The following is an 18,939-nucleotide window of genomic DNA, read 5'->3' on the forward strand; positions in this document are numbered from 1 at the left end:
ACCAAAGCTTCAGAAGGTTTGGGTTCATGGGTTTTTGTGTACTTTGCTTTTCAGATGAGAAAGGGGAACTTCTGAACCCCATGGGCACGGTACAATGCAACCCCAACACGGAAAGTGCAGCAGCCTTGGTCATCTGCTTCCCCAGTGTTGCATCGCATCCTGTGTATTACCCGTCATTTGAGCAGGTAGGGGACGTGGACTTTTTTTGGGGAGGCACAGAAATTCTCTAGCTTTGCTGGTGCAGGAGCATACAGTGTCACTGGCTCTTGGGCAGCTGTCGACAGGGACTGGGTACAAGCAAAACTGATGAATAGATACTGTTGGTTGAAAGCTTGACTTTTTCTCTTAACTAATGGACATTTGAGTGAATACTTTTCCAAGCTGTGAATTGCTGAGGTAAAGCTGCTCTCATAGATGAGGGTTTGTTTAAAAAATGGGTTTAACTGAGCCACAGGCAGCATTAGGCTCTATAGGAAGGAAGAGGAATAAAAGGGGAAATGAGTGAAAATAGACAGCTCCCTCCCTTTCAGCACAGAGTGATAACATGCTGTGTGGTATGGGGATTTTCCATCTGTCACTGCAACTGGCCAGACACTTAAAGTGGAAGAAGAAATGTGCCTGTTACCGGAAAGAAAGGAGATCTGCTCTGCCAGGGACGTATATGCATGTTCCCCCTGATGCGTGTCCTGGCTCAGAAGCTTTGACGGATGGTGCCAGCGTGCGAGGTGGCTTGGGCAGCGCGCTCTGCTTGGCAAACGCACGCTGGTTCTAAGGATTTGGAATGGCTCCTGTTAGCCTGGAGCTTGGTGACCCAGAGGTCCAGTTTGTGAACTGTATGGAACTTTTCGGGGAAAGGACTCATCCCTTCGTTCTTGTTACTACCAGGGAAGGGGCTCTGTGGGCAGCTAGGTTACACCTCTGAGCAGAGGGGTCCTGCTGAGTATATTACCTACACTTGGGCTGTGAGAGGTGTGATTCCCTTCTCCAGAGGTGGCAAGTGACTGATCTCTAATGCAGCATAAATGCCTGAAGTGATGGTGAGCTGGAAGTGCAGAGAAAATGAGGAGCCTTTCTCATTCTTTGTTTGTGTCCCAGCTGCTGGAGTTGGGGAGGAATGGAGAGCAACCCCGTGCTGCACCAGAAGATCCTGAGGAGGTGAGTCTTCTGGCGTCGGTTTTTCAGCTGTGTGCAAGCCTGGTTTCATACATCAAGTTACACATTTCTACCTTACCCCCAGCCAGCTCTTTTCACCAAACTGGGTTATGACCCAGTCCTACAGGGTCTCTCTGGGCTGGGAAGTCCTCTGGGTTGAGACTGAGCCCTGTGTATGCTCTTTTCCTGTGATTCCCATGAGCAGAAGCTGCAGCTGAAGGAAATACTGGAGCGGAGGAGCCACACTGAACTGTATGAGCACGAGAAAGATCTGGTGTGGAAAATGAGATACGACATCCGTGACCAGTACCCACAAGCTTTGGCAAAGCTGCTTATCATCACCAAATGGAACAAGCATGAAGACGTTGCCCAGGTGAGGATGCTGGGGTTGGCAGCCAGGGCTCCCTTTTGGATCCATCTTTCAGTGTCTACGTTCCTGTGTTGTGTCTGGGAGGCCAACTTCGCAGGGGATGTTTCGCAGTGCCCCTCTGCAGGTAGGCTTGGCATCACTGACGCTGAGGAAGATTTTCTGTTCTCAACTAGTCACTGCAAACGTATGCTGAGTGGTACCCAGCTGAGCTGAGGTTTGGCTCCTCTGGGCTCTGTTTGGCTCTGTGTGCTGTCCCAGACTCATTACTGACCAACAGGGTCTTGTTTAGTCCCTCTAGAAACTGGAGGCAAGAAAAAAAATCTGTTTAATTCACAGCAGAAATAGGATTTGGATTGGATATTCTTAACTGATAGTGAGAGACCAGCACAAGCTACCTTGGGGTCAGTGAATCTCTTCCACTGAGAACACCGGACATTGGTTAGGGATGGTGTCTGTGCTGCTCATCCCTCCTTACTTCAAGAGCTTTGACAGGACCTTCTAAAGGTCCCTTTCTAGTCTACATTATTATGCTGCAGAAAAGTGCTTTTCCCAAAGAGTTGATTCTGCTGATGGTGGTACAGTAAAGGTAGTCCTGCCGTGGACTTGAATGGCTCTTCCTGTCAGCCTTGCTAGAAAGTTTGGGCTGATGGTTTTTGACCTGGTGTCTGCAAACTTGCTCTGAGGCATCTATAAATAGTGACCCCCCACAGAGGAGCTACTCTTCCATCAGTAGATTTATATCCATTGTTATAAAAACCTTGTTCTTTTTCTGCTTTTTTTTTCTGCACTTACAGATGATTTCTCTGCTTCAGACCTGGCCAGAGTTGCCTGTCCTTAATGCCTTGGAGCTGCTGGATTTTAGCTTCCCTGACCGATACGTTGGTTCCTTTGCTATCAACTCATTAAAGAAGCTGACGTAAGTGTTATCCACAAGGGATATGCAGAGCCCCTTTCTATTTATGTTTAGAGCTGCTGAGGGGGACTGTGAACAAGGCTGACAGTCTTGTCTTTACAGTTTTTGCAAGTACACTTGTTGCAGTAAAGAGAAGGTTGTCTCTTATTTTTCCCGTCTGTCCACAGAGATCATGAATTGTTCCAATACCTGCTACAGCTTGTCCAGGTGCTTAAGTATGAATCCTACTTAGACTGTGAATTAACCAAGTTCCTGCTGGACAGGGCGTTATCCAACCGCAAGATTGGCCACTTCCTCTTCTGGCATCTGAGGTAAACAGCAAATGTTTTGGGCATTTTTTCAGCAGTGAAGCAAAAGCAGCATTTACTGGTTTCCTCGTTGCTCTGTGAAGTGAGACAGCAAGCATGTCTGTCTGTATAGGTGCCAGGGTACTTATTGAAAGGCTCTTGGCTGTCCTTTAGTGCCTTTCATCAAAGCATCGGTGGGATTTCCTTGCTGTGACTACCAAAACCCAGGAACTGCTGCTTTTTACACTGGGAGACTGAATAAGGATTATTTCAGGAGGATGAAAAATCTTTGTTTGTTAGTTTTTTCTTTTGTTGTGGTGGTGGTGTTTGGGTTGGGTTCTGTTTTCAGAATTTATATACATATGCATGCCTGTGAGTTGAAATCTACTTTGGACACCCATGGCCACCTGCCAGTTCTGAGCCATGGGCTCTGAACTGTCCTTGCTTCTTAAGTAATGTTCTCAAAGGAGTGGTTAGCAATTTAGTCATCCAGAAAAATGTCTCATCACTTCAAGCAATGGTTTTTCTACATCACCTTCTGGGGTGGGTGCGTTTTTTTCCCTCCCCAGTACGCAGAAAGAATCTAAGCAGCAGCTAACATTCTGCACCATCCTCTTCCCCTCCCCGCCCCCCCATCCTTGTGCTGGTGTGAATGGGAGAATTAGTCACTCAGTGCAGTGAGTCAGAATTGCTTTACCCTTCGTTCTTCCTCTAGGTCAGAAATGCATGTTCCTGCAGTTGCCTTGAGGTTTGGCCTGATCCTGGAAGCATACTGCAGAGGCAGCACCCACCATATGAAAGTTTTGATGAAACAGGTAAAAAGTGCTTTTAACGCTAAGGTTGACTTCCTTCTTGCTTGGAGCTGGTTCTCAGCTGTTAGCTTTTCCAACTTCATGTTATCAGTAATACAGAAAAAAGCCTTTTAACTGCTGTATTTGTTTTGGCATATCCTATTAAGGGCCTGGAGTTCCCCATCACGTGTGACTTTCCTCAGCTCTTACTCACCCGCACGCATCCCAGACTACACTATGTGTCTGAACAGTTTGAAATGTTCAGAGACCTCTGCTGTTATTAGATGAGTTGAATGAGTTACCGTTTAGTAGGAGCTGATCACAACTGGCTGATTCAGAGCAGTGCACCCTTTCCTTCAGTTGCTGTGCGGAGGTAATCCTGCTATTTACCCACGCTCTAAAGCTTCCATATTTATCGAGGATCACTTACCTAATTCAGAAGCGAGGGACTCGTGTACATGAAGTTGGATCTAAGACATGCCTACAAACCTGTGCTCCTTCTAATTTCAAGACTGAGTGGCACTTTTGGATAACCAGAACTCCCCAAAAGTATTGAAGGGCAGCAGCTATAGGTTTTGTCCCCACTCTTCTAGCCAGTGCACCTCACTTCTTCCTTTGGTGCTCGATCACGTGCATTACACCTGGTGCAGTCGTTACCTTGCAAAATAACCATAATTATTATAGATCTCCCTCAAGCCAATACTACTAAATTTGTTCTGTTGCAGCGTGTGAAATTTCACAAGTTGAAGAGAAGGTAAGAGATATAACCAAGGTTTACATTTCACAGTAGATTTTAACAGTTTTTAAACTTTCTCCAGGAATTTTCTATTTGTTAACCCTGTTCCCTCCCTCCCCTTTTTTTCAGGGAGAAGCACTCAACAAGATGAAAGCTCTGAATGACTTTGTTAAATCGAGTTCTCAGAAGGCCCCCAAGCCTCAAACCAAGGAGATGATGCATGTGTGCATGAAGCAGGAAACTTATCTTGAAGCACTTTCCCACCTCCAGTCCCCCTTGAACCCCAACATTATCCTTGCTGAAGTTTGGTAAGGAAGATAGCTGCATCTCTTAATTTGTGCCGCAGGCTTTGTTCAGCAGCAGAGCCAGGCTTCTGGTTACCCCAAGGTCCGCTTTTCTCATGGAAGTGACCAGTCCATTAACATTTGTAGGTGCTGTTGAATTTGCAGCTTTGGCTGCTTTTTTAATAGATGGAAACTCTGACAGTAATATTTTTGTTTCCTCTAGTGTGGATCAGTGCACCTTTATGGACTCCAAAATGAAACCTTTATGGATTGTGTTTAATAATGAAGAGACAGGTGGAGGTGGAGTGGGTATTATTTTTAAAAATGGTGACGGTAAGTCAGTCTTCAAAGGATATGTCTTCACAGGCATAACAGTCTCAAATATTTATTGTGGTGAGGGGGCCTACATGTGGATGAAGTTGTGTAGATGAGGACCACCAAGGTGTTGGAGTTTTTTGGCAGTAATCAGGAGATAGAATAAACTCCCCTTTATATTTCACTTGCTGCCCTCTTCATTAAGATTTTAGCACAGTAGTAGCTGGATACCCTTGCACAGTAAAAAGAAAGTCTGGAAGAGCTACAGCAGTCCAGGCTGGGTAGGGTCAGAGTGGCTGCTGCTCACTGTTGTGTCCAGACAGATGTTTTCTGAAGTCCTACACTGACTGCTGTGGGAAGAGCTTTGGCAAAGTAAAGGAGCATATCTCTCCATTAGCATAATCATGTTTGAGTTACTGCAGCCAGTGTGGTGGCTCTACGCTATCACTGTACTAGTAAACATTGCTCGGTGCTGATGTTCTTTACAAGCTAGACCTAGCAAGTGCCAAACGTGGCAAAGGCCCCTCTAGCAGCCTGCTGCAGGGGCAGAACAAGTGCCATTTGCAAGAATGCAAGAGGAGGGGAGAATGGGAGGCACTTAGGACCCTTTTTTCCTTTGTTATGCTGCACAGATCTTCGTCAGGACATGCTGACTCTGCAGATGATCCAGTTGATGGACATCCTGTGGAAGCAGGAGGGCCTGGACCTGAGGTGAGTAATGTGCACACAGTTGTCCTACTGCAGTGATAAGTCGTGTGTGGTTAGGCCATTTTTGTCTGTAAGTTTTTGTCCCCGACGGGTCTGTCGAGTATTCTGTGAGCAGCTAAGTCAGGTGGTGTGGTACTGAAGAGTAGAAATGCCGAGTAGATATGGCAGTCAAGGGAAAGCTTAAAAGTCAACAGGACCCAATTCTGGGCAAGAATTCAGTGGAAGGGTTTCTTTCATCTCTGCAGGATGACCCCTTATGGCTGCCTCTCCACAGGAGACAAGACGGGGCTGATAGAAGTAGTCATGCACTCAGACACCATCGCCAACATCCAGCTGAACAAGAGCAACATGGCGGCCACGGCGGCCTTCAACAAGGATGCGCTGCTGAACTGGCTCAAATCCAAGAACCCAGGGTAAGTGAGCTGACCTTTACTCAGTGCTGCTTTACTGCTTCCTTCCATCTAGCAAGGTTTCTTCTGCTTTGCTCAATTTTTTTCCTCCAGTTATGCATATTTCCAAGCTGTCCCGCAGTGTCTATGGCTGCCTCACTGCCTGGCACACCAGAAGGCATCATGTGGCTCTGTATGAGTCTTGAGCAGAAATGGAGGCATCTGGGTTTCTATGTGCAAACTTTCTTGATCTTTGATAGCTTAAGGGTAGCACTGTCCACAGGCTGGATCCAAACCTTGATCTTCCCCTTGGTCCCATTACTTTGTCCAGAGACAGATGAACAGTCAGCATGGTGGCAGCTGGAGAAGGGGCAGAAGGAGTAATGCCAAAACTGGGAGGTGAAGAAAGTGGCACAAAAGCTGTGTGGTGTGGGGTTTTACTAGATACAGAAACAGACAGCAGCAATATATCAGTGCTACGGTGGTGTAGCAGGCACCAACAGGAATCATTCTAGGAGCCCACTTTGTCTTTTGGATCTGTGGAGGTCTTGAAATGAGTTAATTTAGTTGAGACTAAACCATTTTCGTTGAGATTGTGGACACAACCTTATCCCAACCTCTCCCATTACAGACAGTTGTAGCTTTTGCACTGCAGGGATGGGAGTAGTGCCTCTGGAGAGCACTACAGAAATTCAAACATGTGATTCCCTTACTCCAGGCTTGCATGGGGGAAGCTGTAAAAACACCTTTCCCAGAATGAAGTACCGGTCTTCAAAGTAAAATTTTCTTTCAATCTTTTTCTTACCCTCTTTAGTGACGCATTAGAACAAGCTATAGAGGAGTTCACTCTTTCCTGTGCTGGGTACTGCGTGGCAACGTATGTGCTGGGGATAGGTGACCGGCACAGCGATAACATCATGATCCGGGAAACTGGACAGGTATGGGGATTCACTGCTGCTGTTGAAGTACTGGAAGAGGGGCATGAATGCTGCTTAGCAATGGACAGATACATCCCAGTGCAATCCTACTGCTAAGGAATGTACCTCACCTTCCAGCCCAGAGGCAGACTGGACAAATATTCTCAATAGCTTCTATCATTAAGAGGGTAAATACAGTTTTATAATTTGAATTACAATTCTGTAAGCATCACTGCCATCAGCTGCCGCTGTTAATACTTTGAAATTACAGTGGAGCAATTCATACCTCTCAGGCCTAAAATTGTCTGCAGATGGAAACTCAAGCATTGTATTTATCAGTCTGAAGACTTACTTGGCTTCAGCAGAGTCACAAATTGCTTGTAGTTGCTAGGTAAGATACTCTGTTACTTACCCAAGCTGATATATTTATAGTCTTTCTCACAGAAAAAATGTGGTGTGTTTGTTTTTAAATGAATACAAGTGAGCAGCATGGTTTTAACTTCACATCATACCTGTACCGATTCCTTTACTTTTCCACAAGAGATTATAACTTCTCGTACACTGTTTGGAAGATAAAGGGCAGAACTAGGAAAAAGAAAATCCCTTTGTTAACAGAACACGTGCTAAACTAGATCAGTAATATTTTGGTAAAGGGGGAGGTCTAAGCTATCTATCTACAAAGGCTAAACCAACCCTGTGCTAGGTGGTGCAAGGTAAGTCTCCTGCATGGCCAGTAAAGTCAGCTAGTTAGTTAATATTTGAAAGTAAGAAATGGCTGCTGATGTTTTGAGACTCAGGTACATGCAACTGCCTGCCTGCACTCTTTTGGTGTAGCATCCCATTCCTCTACATGTTATTCCTGTAAATTGAGCAGTTGTGGTCAAATCCTGGTAGCGCCTTTGTTTTGGGGTCACAGCAGGGACAGAGACATGTGTCACTTGCTAACAGGACACTAACGTCCCTCCCCGGGCTGTGACTAGCAGCAGCCCTTATCTAGGACGGCCTCTTCTCCTCATATAAAAATGCTGGAGCTCACACAACTGTTCCCGCAGATCAGAGACTGCTCAGTTCTTTGTCCGCGTGGGGGAGCTGGTGCCCCGCGGTACAGCCTCCGGGTTTGTACAGCGGCGTGTGCCAGTTCTGCACAGCATCTGCCTCCCCTCCTTCCTCGAGTGGTGCAACGACTGCGCTGGGCTTGGTATTTAAAAAAGAAAAAAGGAGAGAGGGAAAAAAAAAAATAACCTTACCTGAGCAAGTAATATTTTGTAGCAACTTCAGAACAGGGCATCATCTCTCTACACACTGGGACTGCAGCCTGCACTGGTAGGGTGCCCATTTTAGTTCTCTTTCTGCTCCTGCTAGTGACACACTAAGGCTTTACAAAAAACAGAAATTTCTTCAGATATGCCAGGTATTGAAGAGGTAAGTACCTTGTCTGTCCTACCCAGCATCTACTTACACTAGAGAATATCCTGACAGGTAAATATTGTCTCCCTTCCCAAAGGAGTGCCGTGGGAGAGGTCATTTTCTCCCTCCCAAAAGTCTGTGGTCAGTATCTTTTGAATACGGTAACTGTCAAGGGAACTGAACACCAATCAGCTAGAATAGATACTATTCTAAAACAATTTTTTTCTTCCTCATTTTCAGCTGTTCCATATTGATTTTGGCCACTTCTTGGGGAACTTCAAGACTAAATTTGGTATTAACAGGGAACGAGTTCCTTTCATCTTAACCTACGACTTTGTGCATGTTATCCAGCAAGGAAAAACTAACAACAATGAGAAATTTGAAAGGTAAGTTTTAGCAGTAAACTTGACTTGAGCTTTTTAAGCTCTGCATTTTCAGATTTCCACCAATGATATGTAGCCTATAGCTGTCTATACACATGAAAGTAAATAAATTATTATCTACCTGTTAGAGAAGGTGAAAGAGCTTGGTAGTCATCAGACAGCGGCGTTCAGACTAATCCATAGTCTTGCTTTCCCTTTGCCTCATCTTCCTTTCTGAACAGATTCAGGGGTTATTGTGAAAAAGCCTATATGATTCTGAGGCGCCATGGTCTTCTCTTCCTGCACTTGTTTGCACTGATGAAAGCTGCTGGCCTGCCAGAACTCAGCTGCTCTAAAGACATTCAGTATCTAAAGGTAAGAGAAGCAGAGCCCAGATATGGTTAAAACTGGATACCTGATCTTGTAGCTCAGTGAGGAGCAGTTCAGTGTGGAAGGGCATGTTCTTAGAGGCAAATGAGCTCCAAATTGCATGAGTAGACATTCAGTGTTCATGTGCAGGACATCAGAAATGCCAGGTACTGGTGCTCAGGAAATGATTCTTCCGCACAAAGGCAGCAAGTACCTTGTAGAACCAGCTTGTGGGGACGGAGACAGAGCTCCTTGGTTGTGTATCGTTTCCTGGTCCCAGCTTGCCTCTTAAATTACAACCACCTAGCCCTGGCCAGCTGAAAGACAGTGGCTTTGTACAAGAGCACTGAAAAACCTGTTTCCCTCTGCTCAATGTAAGAGTAGGATGCAGGTATTTATCAGAACAAAAAAAACTCTCCTGCAACTATGGTAAAAACAATTAATGGCTACTCATTCCCTACTCAGTGCTCCTTTCAACGGAGCAATTTCTTAGTGAGCAAACATCGTGGTAGCTGAGGAGTTCCTTGTTCAGTTGCACTTACAGTGAGGCTACACCGATTTCTGCCTCTTACCTTCAGGATTCCCTAGCTCTTGGGAAAACAGACGAGGAGGCACTGAAGCACTTCAGACTAAAGTTTAACGAAGCCCTGCGAGAGAGCTGGAAAACCAAAGTGAACTGGCTGGCACACAACGTATCCAAAGATAACAGACAGTAGAGCAACATCAGCCTGCACACTTGCTCCAAGAGAATGTAATACCTGCACTGAGTCCAGCAATTGTAGACAGGTTTTTAAAGACTGATGAATGTTGCCATGTTGAAGATCCCCCACCTGCGTTCCCAGAGATCAGACATTTCTGCATGACTGAAAAATTGTTGGACTCTCATCAGCCACAAAATCTTGTCTGCTGTAGATCTTTGGGGGACAAGGGAGAGGCGTGAGGCAATAAAATTACTGCATACAGTGAAAGGTAGGTAGATGTACTGTACCCTTAAGAACTTGTTAAGCTTCAAATACATCTTCTGATGGAAGAGTTCAGGCAGTTGTAACATCCTTCCAGTGTGTTAATGTGTATATTTCTATTTTCTTGAAAATTGAGCTGAACACTGAGAACCTACTATCCCTGTAGCTCTTATACAATAGCCCATCTTCTAGGACCCCACCATTACAGCTCGAAGGCATTAACTTCACCACGTGATCGCTCCTCCTACCCTGTTTCAGTGTACACCAAGGTAGGTCAGCTTAAATCACCACTGAAGCTGACTTGGACAAATTGTTTTAGTCTGCGTTGTGACCGGATAACAATACCCACGCTGTCGTATTACTCTGTCTCTGCTGTGGAGGCCCACGTGTTCTGAAACTGAGCTGGAACCCAGCTATTGCTGTCAAAAAACTGATGCCACAGGAACAGGCTTGGATTGGCCAGGGGTTACGTGGTTGTCTTTGCTTTCCTAAGTCAGACCTTAGCCAAGCCTCAAGCAGTTCCTGGGTTGCTGCGTTTATTCTGTTTTTTTAAGCCTGAAAACAGCAAGATTGCATTTTCAAAATTGGCATGTAAGGGTGGTTGCTACATGTACCTCCTGCTGGGGTACGTTAGAGCTGGTTTGCCACCTGGTTTCCCTGTAACAGGCGCGTGCAGGGCACTGGCCTACACCTACGTAAGCACTGGGATACAACACTGTACCCCCGTGTCAGCTGGGACAGATGGTGCCGTTCTGTGCCGGAGTTATTTGGCCAGTCTGCCTGCCTGTGGAAGGAGAGAGGAGTGCCAGATGAGTGGGTTTAACACTGAAACACGCTTAAGTTGCATCTCGGTTCTCATCTTCTTACAAATTTATTCCATCTTCCTTCTTTCAACCGTGGTACACGACTCCTCGTCTGTCGTTAGAGCCGGGGTGGAGACTGTGTGTCTGGGCGGGGGTTCAGCCAGAGAGCAAGCCGTGGTCATCTGCGCGGGTACCTAAATCAGGCCAAACTCCCCTCCTGTCCTCACTGCTGCCTGTCTCCTTCCCAAGCAGGATCTGTCCCGTCTCCCACAAGGTGCTGTAACCAACCACGTCTTTCTGCTCCTGTGTCCTGTTTCTGTCTCTGGTTGGTGTCCCCACCCGGGGGCAGTTCTGAGCACTGGTGTTGCACAGGGACAGATGAGCAGGAGCTGCTGCTGCCCCTCAGGGCCTCCCATGAGCACAGTGAGGTCAGGGGGTTGTGCTGGAGCATGGGGGGAGCAGTGTGGGTAGCACCCCGTCCCTGGGGTGCTTCCTTCCATTTCCCCACGTTCCCTGCAACATCAGGCTCCCATGGAGGTGCTGGCATTCCTGCCTTTGGAGGAATAGCGTAGTCTAACTTTCAAGACGCCCCTGAAGCTGAATCCTGTATTTGATTTGGGTGCCCATAACTCGGTTGAGCAATTTTCTTTCACTCATAGAAGTGTTTTTTAAACTCTTTTACTTACTTATGTAGGTAAAAAAAATGCAGGTGTTTCAGATCCTGTTTCTCAAGTGACACGTATCGACAAATGATGGACTATTCTCTCATGTAAATTTAGCTTTCATGTCTGGTTTAAAATTCCCACAAAACCAGCAAGTTTAGGACAGAGCCTGAACTGACCTGTTTATTCTTAAATCTTCCCTAGCATAGGATAAATTTGACTTGATGGTATTTTTGCATCCAGCACATAGGTACAACTCATTCTTGATTTCCAGCTCTCTTTAATGGCTTAGAATGAGGTAACCCTGTACTTCAAAATTAAAAGAATGCTGCCCTATACTGGCTAAGTCCACCTTTTTTTTTTTTTTTATTTAAGAGGACAAGTTCAAATGTATTTGTTCTTCATCAGCTGCATAGCTGAGCTAACACTGCCTTAAAAAAGTAACTTCTACCCTAAGTAGAAATGAATAGTAGTAGGTAATACTAGGTTTGGTCAGTGAATGGAGTACGAAACACCTTTAGTAAAGCCTTCCCTCATTACCTTTACATACAAACAGGTAGATACTAGCGGATGATGATGTAGTGTTACGCTGTTGCTAATTTAAATTCTGATTTAAAGTACTTACTATTTCTTTTCATAAAAGATGTTATGCTATGAAGTCTATTCTATACTGATTTGTATATATTAATATAAACGAGGTTGCCTCTCATAGAAGAAGCAGTTACATAGAGGACAACTCATTTTAACTTTATATACCCCTTGGAGATCCCCTTTTTCTGCACCTTTCAAATGATACTGTATGGGACCGAGAAGTGGCCAGAACATTTCAAGATAGAATGGCACTTACCCTTCCCAGTGATCCAAATTAATAACTTAACACATTCCTCTGTAACAGTTCCCCAGCGTATTATTTAATAATAATAGTACTGAAGGTGTGTTTGCAGCAAGTAATTGTTCCTGCTGTACTTCCTCTGTTACAGACCCTCCTTAGCTGGAGCTGAACGCTAGCTCCGTGTCTCCTGGTAACTGCATCTGACACTAGGGAAGCAGCAGTGCGTAAACGGGAACAAACTGACCTGCAGGAAACAAAACACCACCTCGACTGGAGGCAGCGCTCTAGAACTGCTGCTGCTTCTAGAGATTAGACTAAAAGAAACTCCCTGTAGTCTTGAGTGTTGTCCTCTGTGAAGGATGAGCTCTCAGCAAGATGCTATCAATTACTTGCACTGATGTGGTTCTCCTGAGTCTAGAATATTACTACTCACTGTTTTACGTGAACTGAACAGTATTAGTGGTCTCAGGTTTCAAATAAAATCTTAAAACAGTGAATCCATATTTGTAATTAGAAGTACAGTATTATGAAACTGAACTGGTCAACAAATAGAGTAAACCATCAGACTTTAAGCTGTTTTAAAGTATTATAAGGATAATTTTCCTTTCCTGTGCCAGACTATATAGCCTCAAGCTTCACAAGCTCAGAGGGTGCTGGGTGTCACAATTTAAATTAGGAGTAGGAAGATGTTTGTATCTCTTGCATCCAATTGAAAAAAAAAATCCATTACCATCAGGACTTGGACAAATGCTGAAGTTTCCACAGGGCAGCAGATTACCACAACTGACAGCAAGTCTGTGCTTGCACAGCAAGATGCTGCTGTACGCCATCAGAGGACTGCACAGCTTTGCTTTACTTTTCCCCCCCCTGAGAAAAACAGGTCACATGATGCTACTTTCCAGTTAATATTCAGGACTAATGCGCACAATCGATGTCTGGTAAACACTTGTTTGTGCATCAGACCTCTGGGATGATTATTTTAGAAGGTTTCACCACTCTAACAGTTTGATGCCATCTTTTGTAATTCTTCAAGGTTTTCTTAAGAGCTAGATTTGTGGAGATCAAGTATTCTGCACCCAAGCTTAACGGAATATATAGAAAATTTGTCACAAGCATGGAATAAAGTGAGGTTGGCAGGGATTCTGCTGAAATACTGAAAAGTGAAAAAGGAGCCCAACACTCAAGCTTTAACAGTTGTTTTGATACTAGAAGAAAATACTGCAGGATTTAGAGCTCTCTGCATGCTAATCAGACAGTGAAAACACAGCACTGCACCCATCTGAGTCACTGCTCCGCAGCAGGGAGAGGCAGACATTTGCAACCTCTCCATGTTCCCTCCCTCAGGGTGGTATGCCCAGATTCTTTTTGCTTGCAGAGTTCCCTGTGGCCACACAAGTTTGCTCCATTTTAAAGGATAAAATATTGCTAGTTCCTTCCTTATTAAACTAATTTATCGAGCACACAGTATGCAAAAATACCAGGCTACATGCAAGCTGAGATGCACTGAAACGACAGCAACCTCATCAGTGGTTTGTACGTTCTTGTGGAAAGGAAAATACAATTCTGTAAATGTAAAAGCAGCACTCTCACACTGTCACAAAGTGGCAAAGCAGGATCCTGCACGGCAGCCTCACCTGGCAGTCTCCTCAGTCACTCTTAGGTGCTTGGTTTGCAGACTCGCAGCAGTTTGTACCTGCAGCTGTTGTTGGGGGTCGTGTTTCCAGAAATCGCAGGCCCGAATACAGTTTTACAGAAGTACAGCAAAGCAGCAGTGCCTCATGTCATCTGTCCTTCAGTTTTAGAAGTGCAATAAACCAAAATTGTATCAGTGTAAATTCCAAGAACTGAGCAATTCCAAAATCCAGCACAGTCTTACAGAGAGGTTACTTAGTCTAGAAAATTGACTTACCTGCAAGAAACAAAAATATCAGTGAGTTATCAAGTGGACCTTCTTCCTTGACACCACCGAGTAGCATCTTGAATGAAACTGATGGCTCTACTGCGTCAGCAAAGACCCTCTGACTCCAAATTTACAAAGCAGCAGCTCACCTGAGAGTTTTCAGCAATTTGAAGGGTACTGAAGATTGAAACTTAAATCACTTTCAAAAACTTTACATTTCACTATAAAGAAGTAGCTTTTGATTTTATAAATATGCCCAAAATTATACCCCTTTCTATTTCTATTTATTTAGAGTTTCTGTGATTATTTTTAACTCTGTACAAACTGATTGTGCTTGTTCTGTTGCCTTTGAAAAAAGAAGTATTTTTTTAAGCCAAACCATGGTTCTGTAAAAAGAGAATGTTTACACATTGAACTTCCCAGTTGCTTTAGGTACGTTTTGTAAGTCAGAAAATAAAAATGACTGATAAATTGTACACACATGCTGCTGAAGTCTTTCTATGCTTGAGAGATCAATGAAAACAAAACTCTTCTACTGCCACCAGCAAATTAACAGACAGTTAATACCACTTGATTCAACTTTGTTCCATTCAGTAAGAAATAAATGCAAACAACCTTTAGAACCAGAAATTTATTGTAGCTTATAGACTTTCCAAACTGACCTGTTACCAATATACACATCTGAAAAGTTATACCCACAGTGGCTACAAACTGCATCAGGACATTTACAACTTTTCAGTATTACCATTAAGTCATGATCAGTTTTGGTCTAAAATACAGCAGCTACAGCAACAGTATATGGAAGGATAAGTCTTCTACACATTAACACAGGACAACTGTCAGACATAAGTTAAAAGTTTCCCAGTTTACTTAAAACTAGCAGTTATATTACCACGTAAGTAGTCAAAACCATTTCCCCATTTTAGAAATCTAAAATTTTACATAAAAAAAAACAACCCCCAAAAACGGTAAGCTAGTTGTGTGGGTTCTCTTCCCTGCTTCCAGGTCCATCTACTAGTGTTAAAGGCACTCTGCAGTTAAGCCTTACCCCAGGTAAAACCCACCATTAGATCCCATTACACACATCACTAGGTGAGAATAGGTCTGCTCTGAAAATCAAAACTATAGAAACATTTGGATCAATCCTTATCTTTTAGCTAATTGTGACCCTCTGCGCCCCACCCTTTGGCTTGCTTGCTGCTCCTCTAGCACGCTTACCCAGTGCACCATCTCCCTGCTGTGTCCTCTCAGCTACGAGATGTGGGCTCTGCGCACCGCGAACAAAGGCAGACTACGTACAAGATCAAAAACTGGAACTCTGCTTACCGTGCTGAGGAGTGAAGGGAGTCCTAGTCTCCTGTTACAAGCAAAACAAGTTACTCTTTTTAATCCACCTCCAAAGGTAAAAATCAAGTAAAGCAGATACTCATTATTCAAGGCTCTGCATAAGACCAAATGAAGTTAAATAAACAAGACCTGCCTTTCAAAAAAACCAGCACTCTCCACCATGGGGTCATAACTCGCTTTTCGTACCTTTCAGCTCTTTAGAAAAGTCCTTTGCAATTCCAAGTTAGAACTTTGATCCGAAACAACCAAAATCATCTGGACTTGGAATAATATTAACATGATTCCCAAGGTTTTCTGGTTGGATAGTTTATGCTATAGTTTTTCACCAGCAGGAAAACACAATTACTAAGTGTAAACAAAGGCTTAATACACCAACAGTCCAAGTTACTGTACAAGGGGCTACAGGGAATGAGCAGGAGTGTGTTTAATAGAAATGGTATCAGCTATGCCCCAAACCCTCCCACTACCAAAATAGAAAAACTGAACAGCCAAAAAACCCCAAAATACCTATCTATGGAGACTGGTAGCCAAGGTGCACAGGTACACAGGTCTCAGGCTTTCCAGCTTCAGTAACCAATGTAACAATCAGTCAACTAAATAAATGAATAATCTGCCCTGTCAGCAGACCTGTCAGTGTGAACAGACCATCATTGTACTACAGGCAGCCTCGCCATAATTAACAGGAGCTGTGGCAACACACCACAGCAACAGCACACTAATTTGCCCACCATCCAAGTAGTGTTTTTTCCCAATAACTTAAAAGCCCTTATGCCAAAGACTTAATTGGAGAAAAAAAAAAAAACAACAAAAAAGGAAAAAGAAAAAACAAACAACTCTATTGCACAGGGCAGTTGAACCTCTTCAGAGGTTCCTAAAGCCTTTACAATTCTCACAAGCTTGCCTGTTCCCTCTGCGAAAATAAAGCCAATTAAAGAAAAGAAAAATTAAAGAAGAAACAGTGTGGGGCATGAGCGAACATGGCAGCCAAGGCCAATGACACTGTATTACTGAAACATCTACACTAGATAACTGTGCCCGTGCTCCTGCTTGCAGTAGTATGAGACTTGTAATATTTATTTCATGCTGCATGATTTTTTACTTTAGCATGTTTTAAACCCCAATCCCTGTTTTCACTACCACAAATGACATAATTACATAATTCCAATATATTTACAAAATATTAAAAAGTCTGTTAATCTTCTACATATTAACCTCATTCTGCCACTTTACACATGCACTAATTTGGGGAAAAAAATTAAAAGAAATCAACAGGCTGAAATGAGCAGCTTTACCCTTTGTCAACACACAATCTTTGCATCTTTTAGAAAGAGAAAAAGGAACAAAGCCAACTTTGTTTCACTGAGAAAAAAAAGACAGTTCAGAAATTCATGTGCAATGGCTACAGATCTGTAGAGTCACTTAGCTGAGATGACATGATGAAAAAAGTGCAAGGTGGTTCCTCACATAGCGTAAAAAAAAAAAATCCAGTCACTGAGGCATGGCTGAAGGAAAAGAGGTGCTAACTACGGTTCTAGAAACAGCATCAGGAACTAGCTGACATAACACAAACACTGGGATGTGTGTGGGTTGAATCTACTGGCCAGAATGACTTTTTTTTTTTTTTTAAACACCATGAATCCTTGGTAACAATGGAGTGTATTACAGTGGAGTCTTCTAGAGCAGAAACATAAAGACAAAGGGAACAGCTAGAATCAATAACTGAGGGTAGAGTCATCCCATTCCAGCTGTTGCTGTCTATTAACATTCTGTTGGTCCTCCTCCTGCTCTCCCTCCTCCTCCTCACTGCTTTCAGACTCTGCACTAGTGATGTCATCTTCTTCTCCCTCTTCACTTTCTTCTTCCTCTTCCTCCTCTTCCTCTTCACTGCTGTGTTGATCCTCGTAAGTCTGTTAAGACAGAAATTAGCTGTTGATATCACACCGGCCAAAATTCTTTTTATTCTTTTGAGTGCAGGCACAAGGCATGATATTGAGAAAGAGCTATTACAGATTCGTTACTGGTTTTAGAATTTCAGCAGTAATTAGGCAACCAGGAAAAAAAAAAAAGGAAGTAACGCTCTTTATAATAACTTTGTAACGTTGCTATCAATCCTATCACTCTAAACGAACTAATTCTGAAGTGTGATCCAGCACTTCAGATGCTACAGGAGAAGGATCTTTCAATTAGGGTCACACAAAGAGCATTAATGTTGCACATCTGTCCCTGATTTTCTAAAAATTCAGATGTCAACCACAGAAGGAAACCTCATAAAACACAGATGTTTTGACAAGAAACTCTTGCAACTTTGGAAAAAAGCATGGTTAAGGTAGCATGCAGCATGATAACCACCACTGCTGGACATCGAGCTGTAAAACCCAATTATGCATCATGGAGCTCTAACCCATGCAAGATCCCAAACGTGACTGCTCTTGGCATTTGTCACTTTGGCACGTTCATTAAAAATTCCGTTAGTATCTACTCTGTGTCCAGTGGTTGGTTTTGTTCTACAACTCAGTCTGTGTACAATCACACCCATTACAGCTGGAAAAGGGCATTTTTTTGTTAAGTGCTGACACCAGCTTTACCTCCATGGGGTTCACAGTGATGGTCAAAGCAGAGTCATCCCAGTCCATCTCATTTTCCTTTCCAGTGTCCTGGTCACGCATCGTGCGCTGATGCGCCGCTCGGATTCGGAACACTCCCAGAATAATCATAAAAACCAGGAAGCTGACACAAACTACAATCACAACAGTGGCTGTACTTGGAACAACTGCAACAAGAAAATAAAAGGAGTTTCTTAGATGATACTGACACAATGCTAACTATTAGTCCTCTGTTCCCATCACCTGCAAGAGGGAAATGGCATTATACAAATATTACATGTAGCTACACAGAGGCAGTTTGTCTAAGGACACTTAAAAAGTCAGTCGGAGAGTAAGAACTAAAACTTAGTTCCTTAAGTATAATTATATCAATCTGAAGGACTGACAACACATGCAAAGCAGATTCCACCACACACAGAGACTCCTCTCTAAACTGCCCATTTTTCTTCCTCTCACATCTTGCACCCATGCCAAATTAACATAATTAAAACAGAAAGGGCAGATACCACGACTCATCAAGGGAATAACGCTGCAGTGCTTTCCTCATGCCGTTCAGAAGAAATGCTGTCCCAGTTCCTCAGAGTCTTACAGTCCCCTCAAGACCAGCACACCTCCCATCTCCCAGTGTACACACACCAACACAAAGCTCTCCTGATGGCTGGAGAAGATATTTCATAGATCTCTAGTAATCCACTCCTCCCTGCCTGGGCAACAGCAGAACAGGACTGAGTAGCTGCTTAAGATTGCTAGTCCAGCACACTGGTTTAAACTCTGGGAGAAAACCCCTCTGCAGCAAGAAGCCTCTGGGACATTTTAACACCAGAAAAACA

At 43.7% G+C, this 18,939-nt stretch overlaps 2 protein-coding genes across 11 annotated transcripts in view; one reads left to right on the forward strand and one right to left on the reverse strand.

Moving 5' to 3' along the window:
- PIK3CD (phosphatidylinositol-4,5-bisphosphate 3-kinase catalytic subunit delta) overlaps positions 1-14,635 on the forward strand; it is a 32,988-nt gene extending 18,353 nt beyond the window's left edge. For 5 of the 7 annotated variants that reach the window (XM_074848341.1, XM_074848338.1, XM_074848340.1 and 2 more), the window contains 14 exons: positions 55-185; positions 1,096-1,155; positions 1,358-1,525; positions 2,317-2,438; positions 2,603-2,746; positions 3,438-3,537; positions 4,379-4,557; positions 4,757-4,866; positions 5,481-5,559; positions 5,802-5,969; positions 6,760-6,883; positions 8,510-8,655; positions 8,874-9,006; positions 9,579-14,635. In XM_074848341.1, the coding sequence (XP_074704442.1) occupies positions 55-185; positions 1,096-1,155; positions 1,358-1,525; positions 2,317-2,438; positions 2,603-2,746; positions 3,438-3,537; positions 4,379-4,557; positions 4,757-4,866; positions 5,481-5,559; positions 5,802-5,969; positions 6,760-6,883; positions 8,510-8,655; positions 8,874-9,006; positions 9,579-9,716 (1,802 nt within the window). In that variant the 3' untranslated portion in view covers positions 9,717-14,635. Of the gene's footprint in view, positions 1-54; positions 186-1,095; positions 1,156-1,357; positions 1,526-2,316; positions 2,439-2,602; positions 2,747-3,437; positions 3,538-4,378; positions 4,558-4,756; positions 4,867-5,480; positions 5,560-5,801; positions 5,970-6,759; positions 6,884-8,509; positions 8,656-8,873; positions 9,007-9,578 lie in introns of those variants that run through there. The other 2 variants (XR_012626129.1, XR_012626130.1) reach the window with 2 other exon arrangements.
- A 140-nt stretch (positions 14,636-14,775) lies between these two features.
- CLSTN1 (calsyntenin 1) overlaps positions 14,776-18,939 on the reverse strand; it is a 42,181-nt gene continuing 38,017 nt past the window's right edge. For all 4 annotated transcript variants that reach the window (XM_074848345.1, XM_074848344.1, XM_074848342.1 and 1 more), the window contains 2 exons: positions 18,092-18,276; positions 14,776-17,413 (listed from right to left, as the gene is read on the reverse strand). In XM_074848345.1, coding sequence (XP_074704446.1) covers positions 17,219-17,413; positions 18,092-18,276 — 380 coding nt within the window. In that variant the 3' untranslated portion in view covers positions 14,776-17,218. The remainder of the gene's footprint in view (positions 17,414-18,091; positions 18,277-18,939) is intronic.

This window comes from Strix aluco, chromosome 22, assembly GCF_031877795.1.
Source record: "Strix aluco isolate bStrAlu1 chromosome 22, bStrAlu1.hap1, whole genome shotgun sequence".
Lineage (NCBI taxonomy): Eukaryota > Metazoa > Chordata > Aves > Strigiformes > Strigidae > Strix > Strix aluco.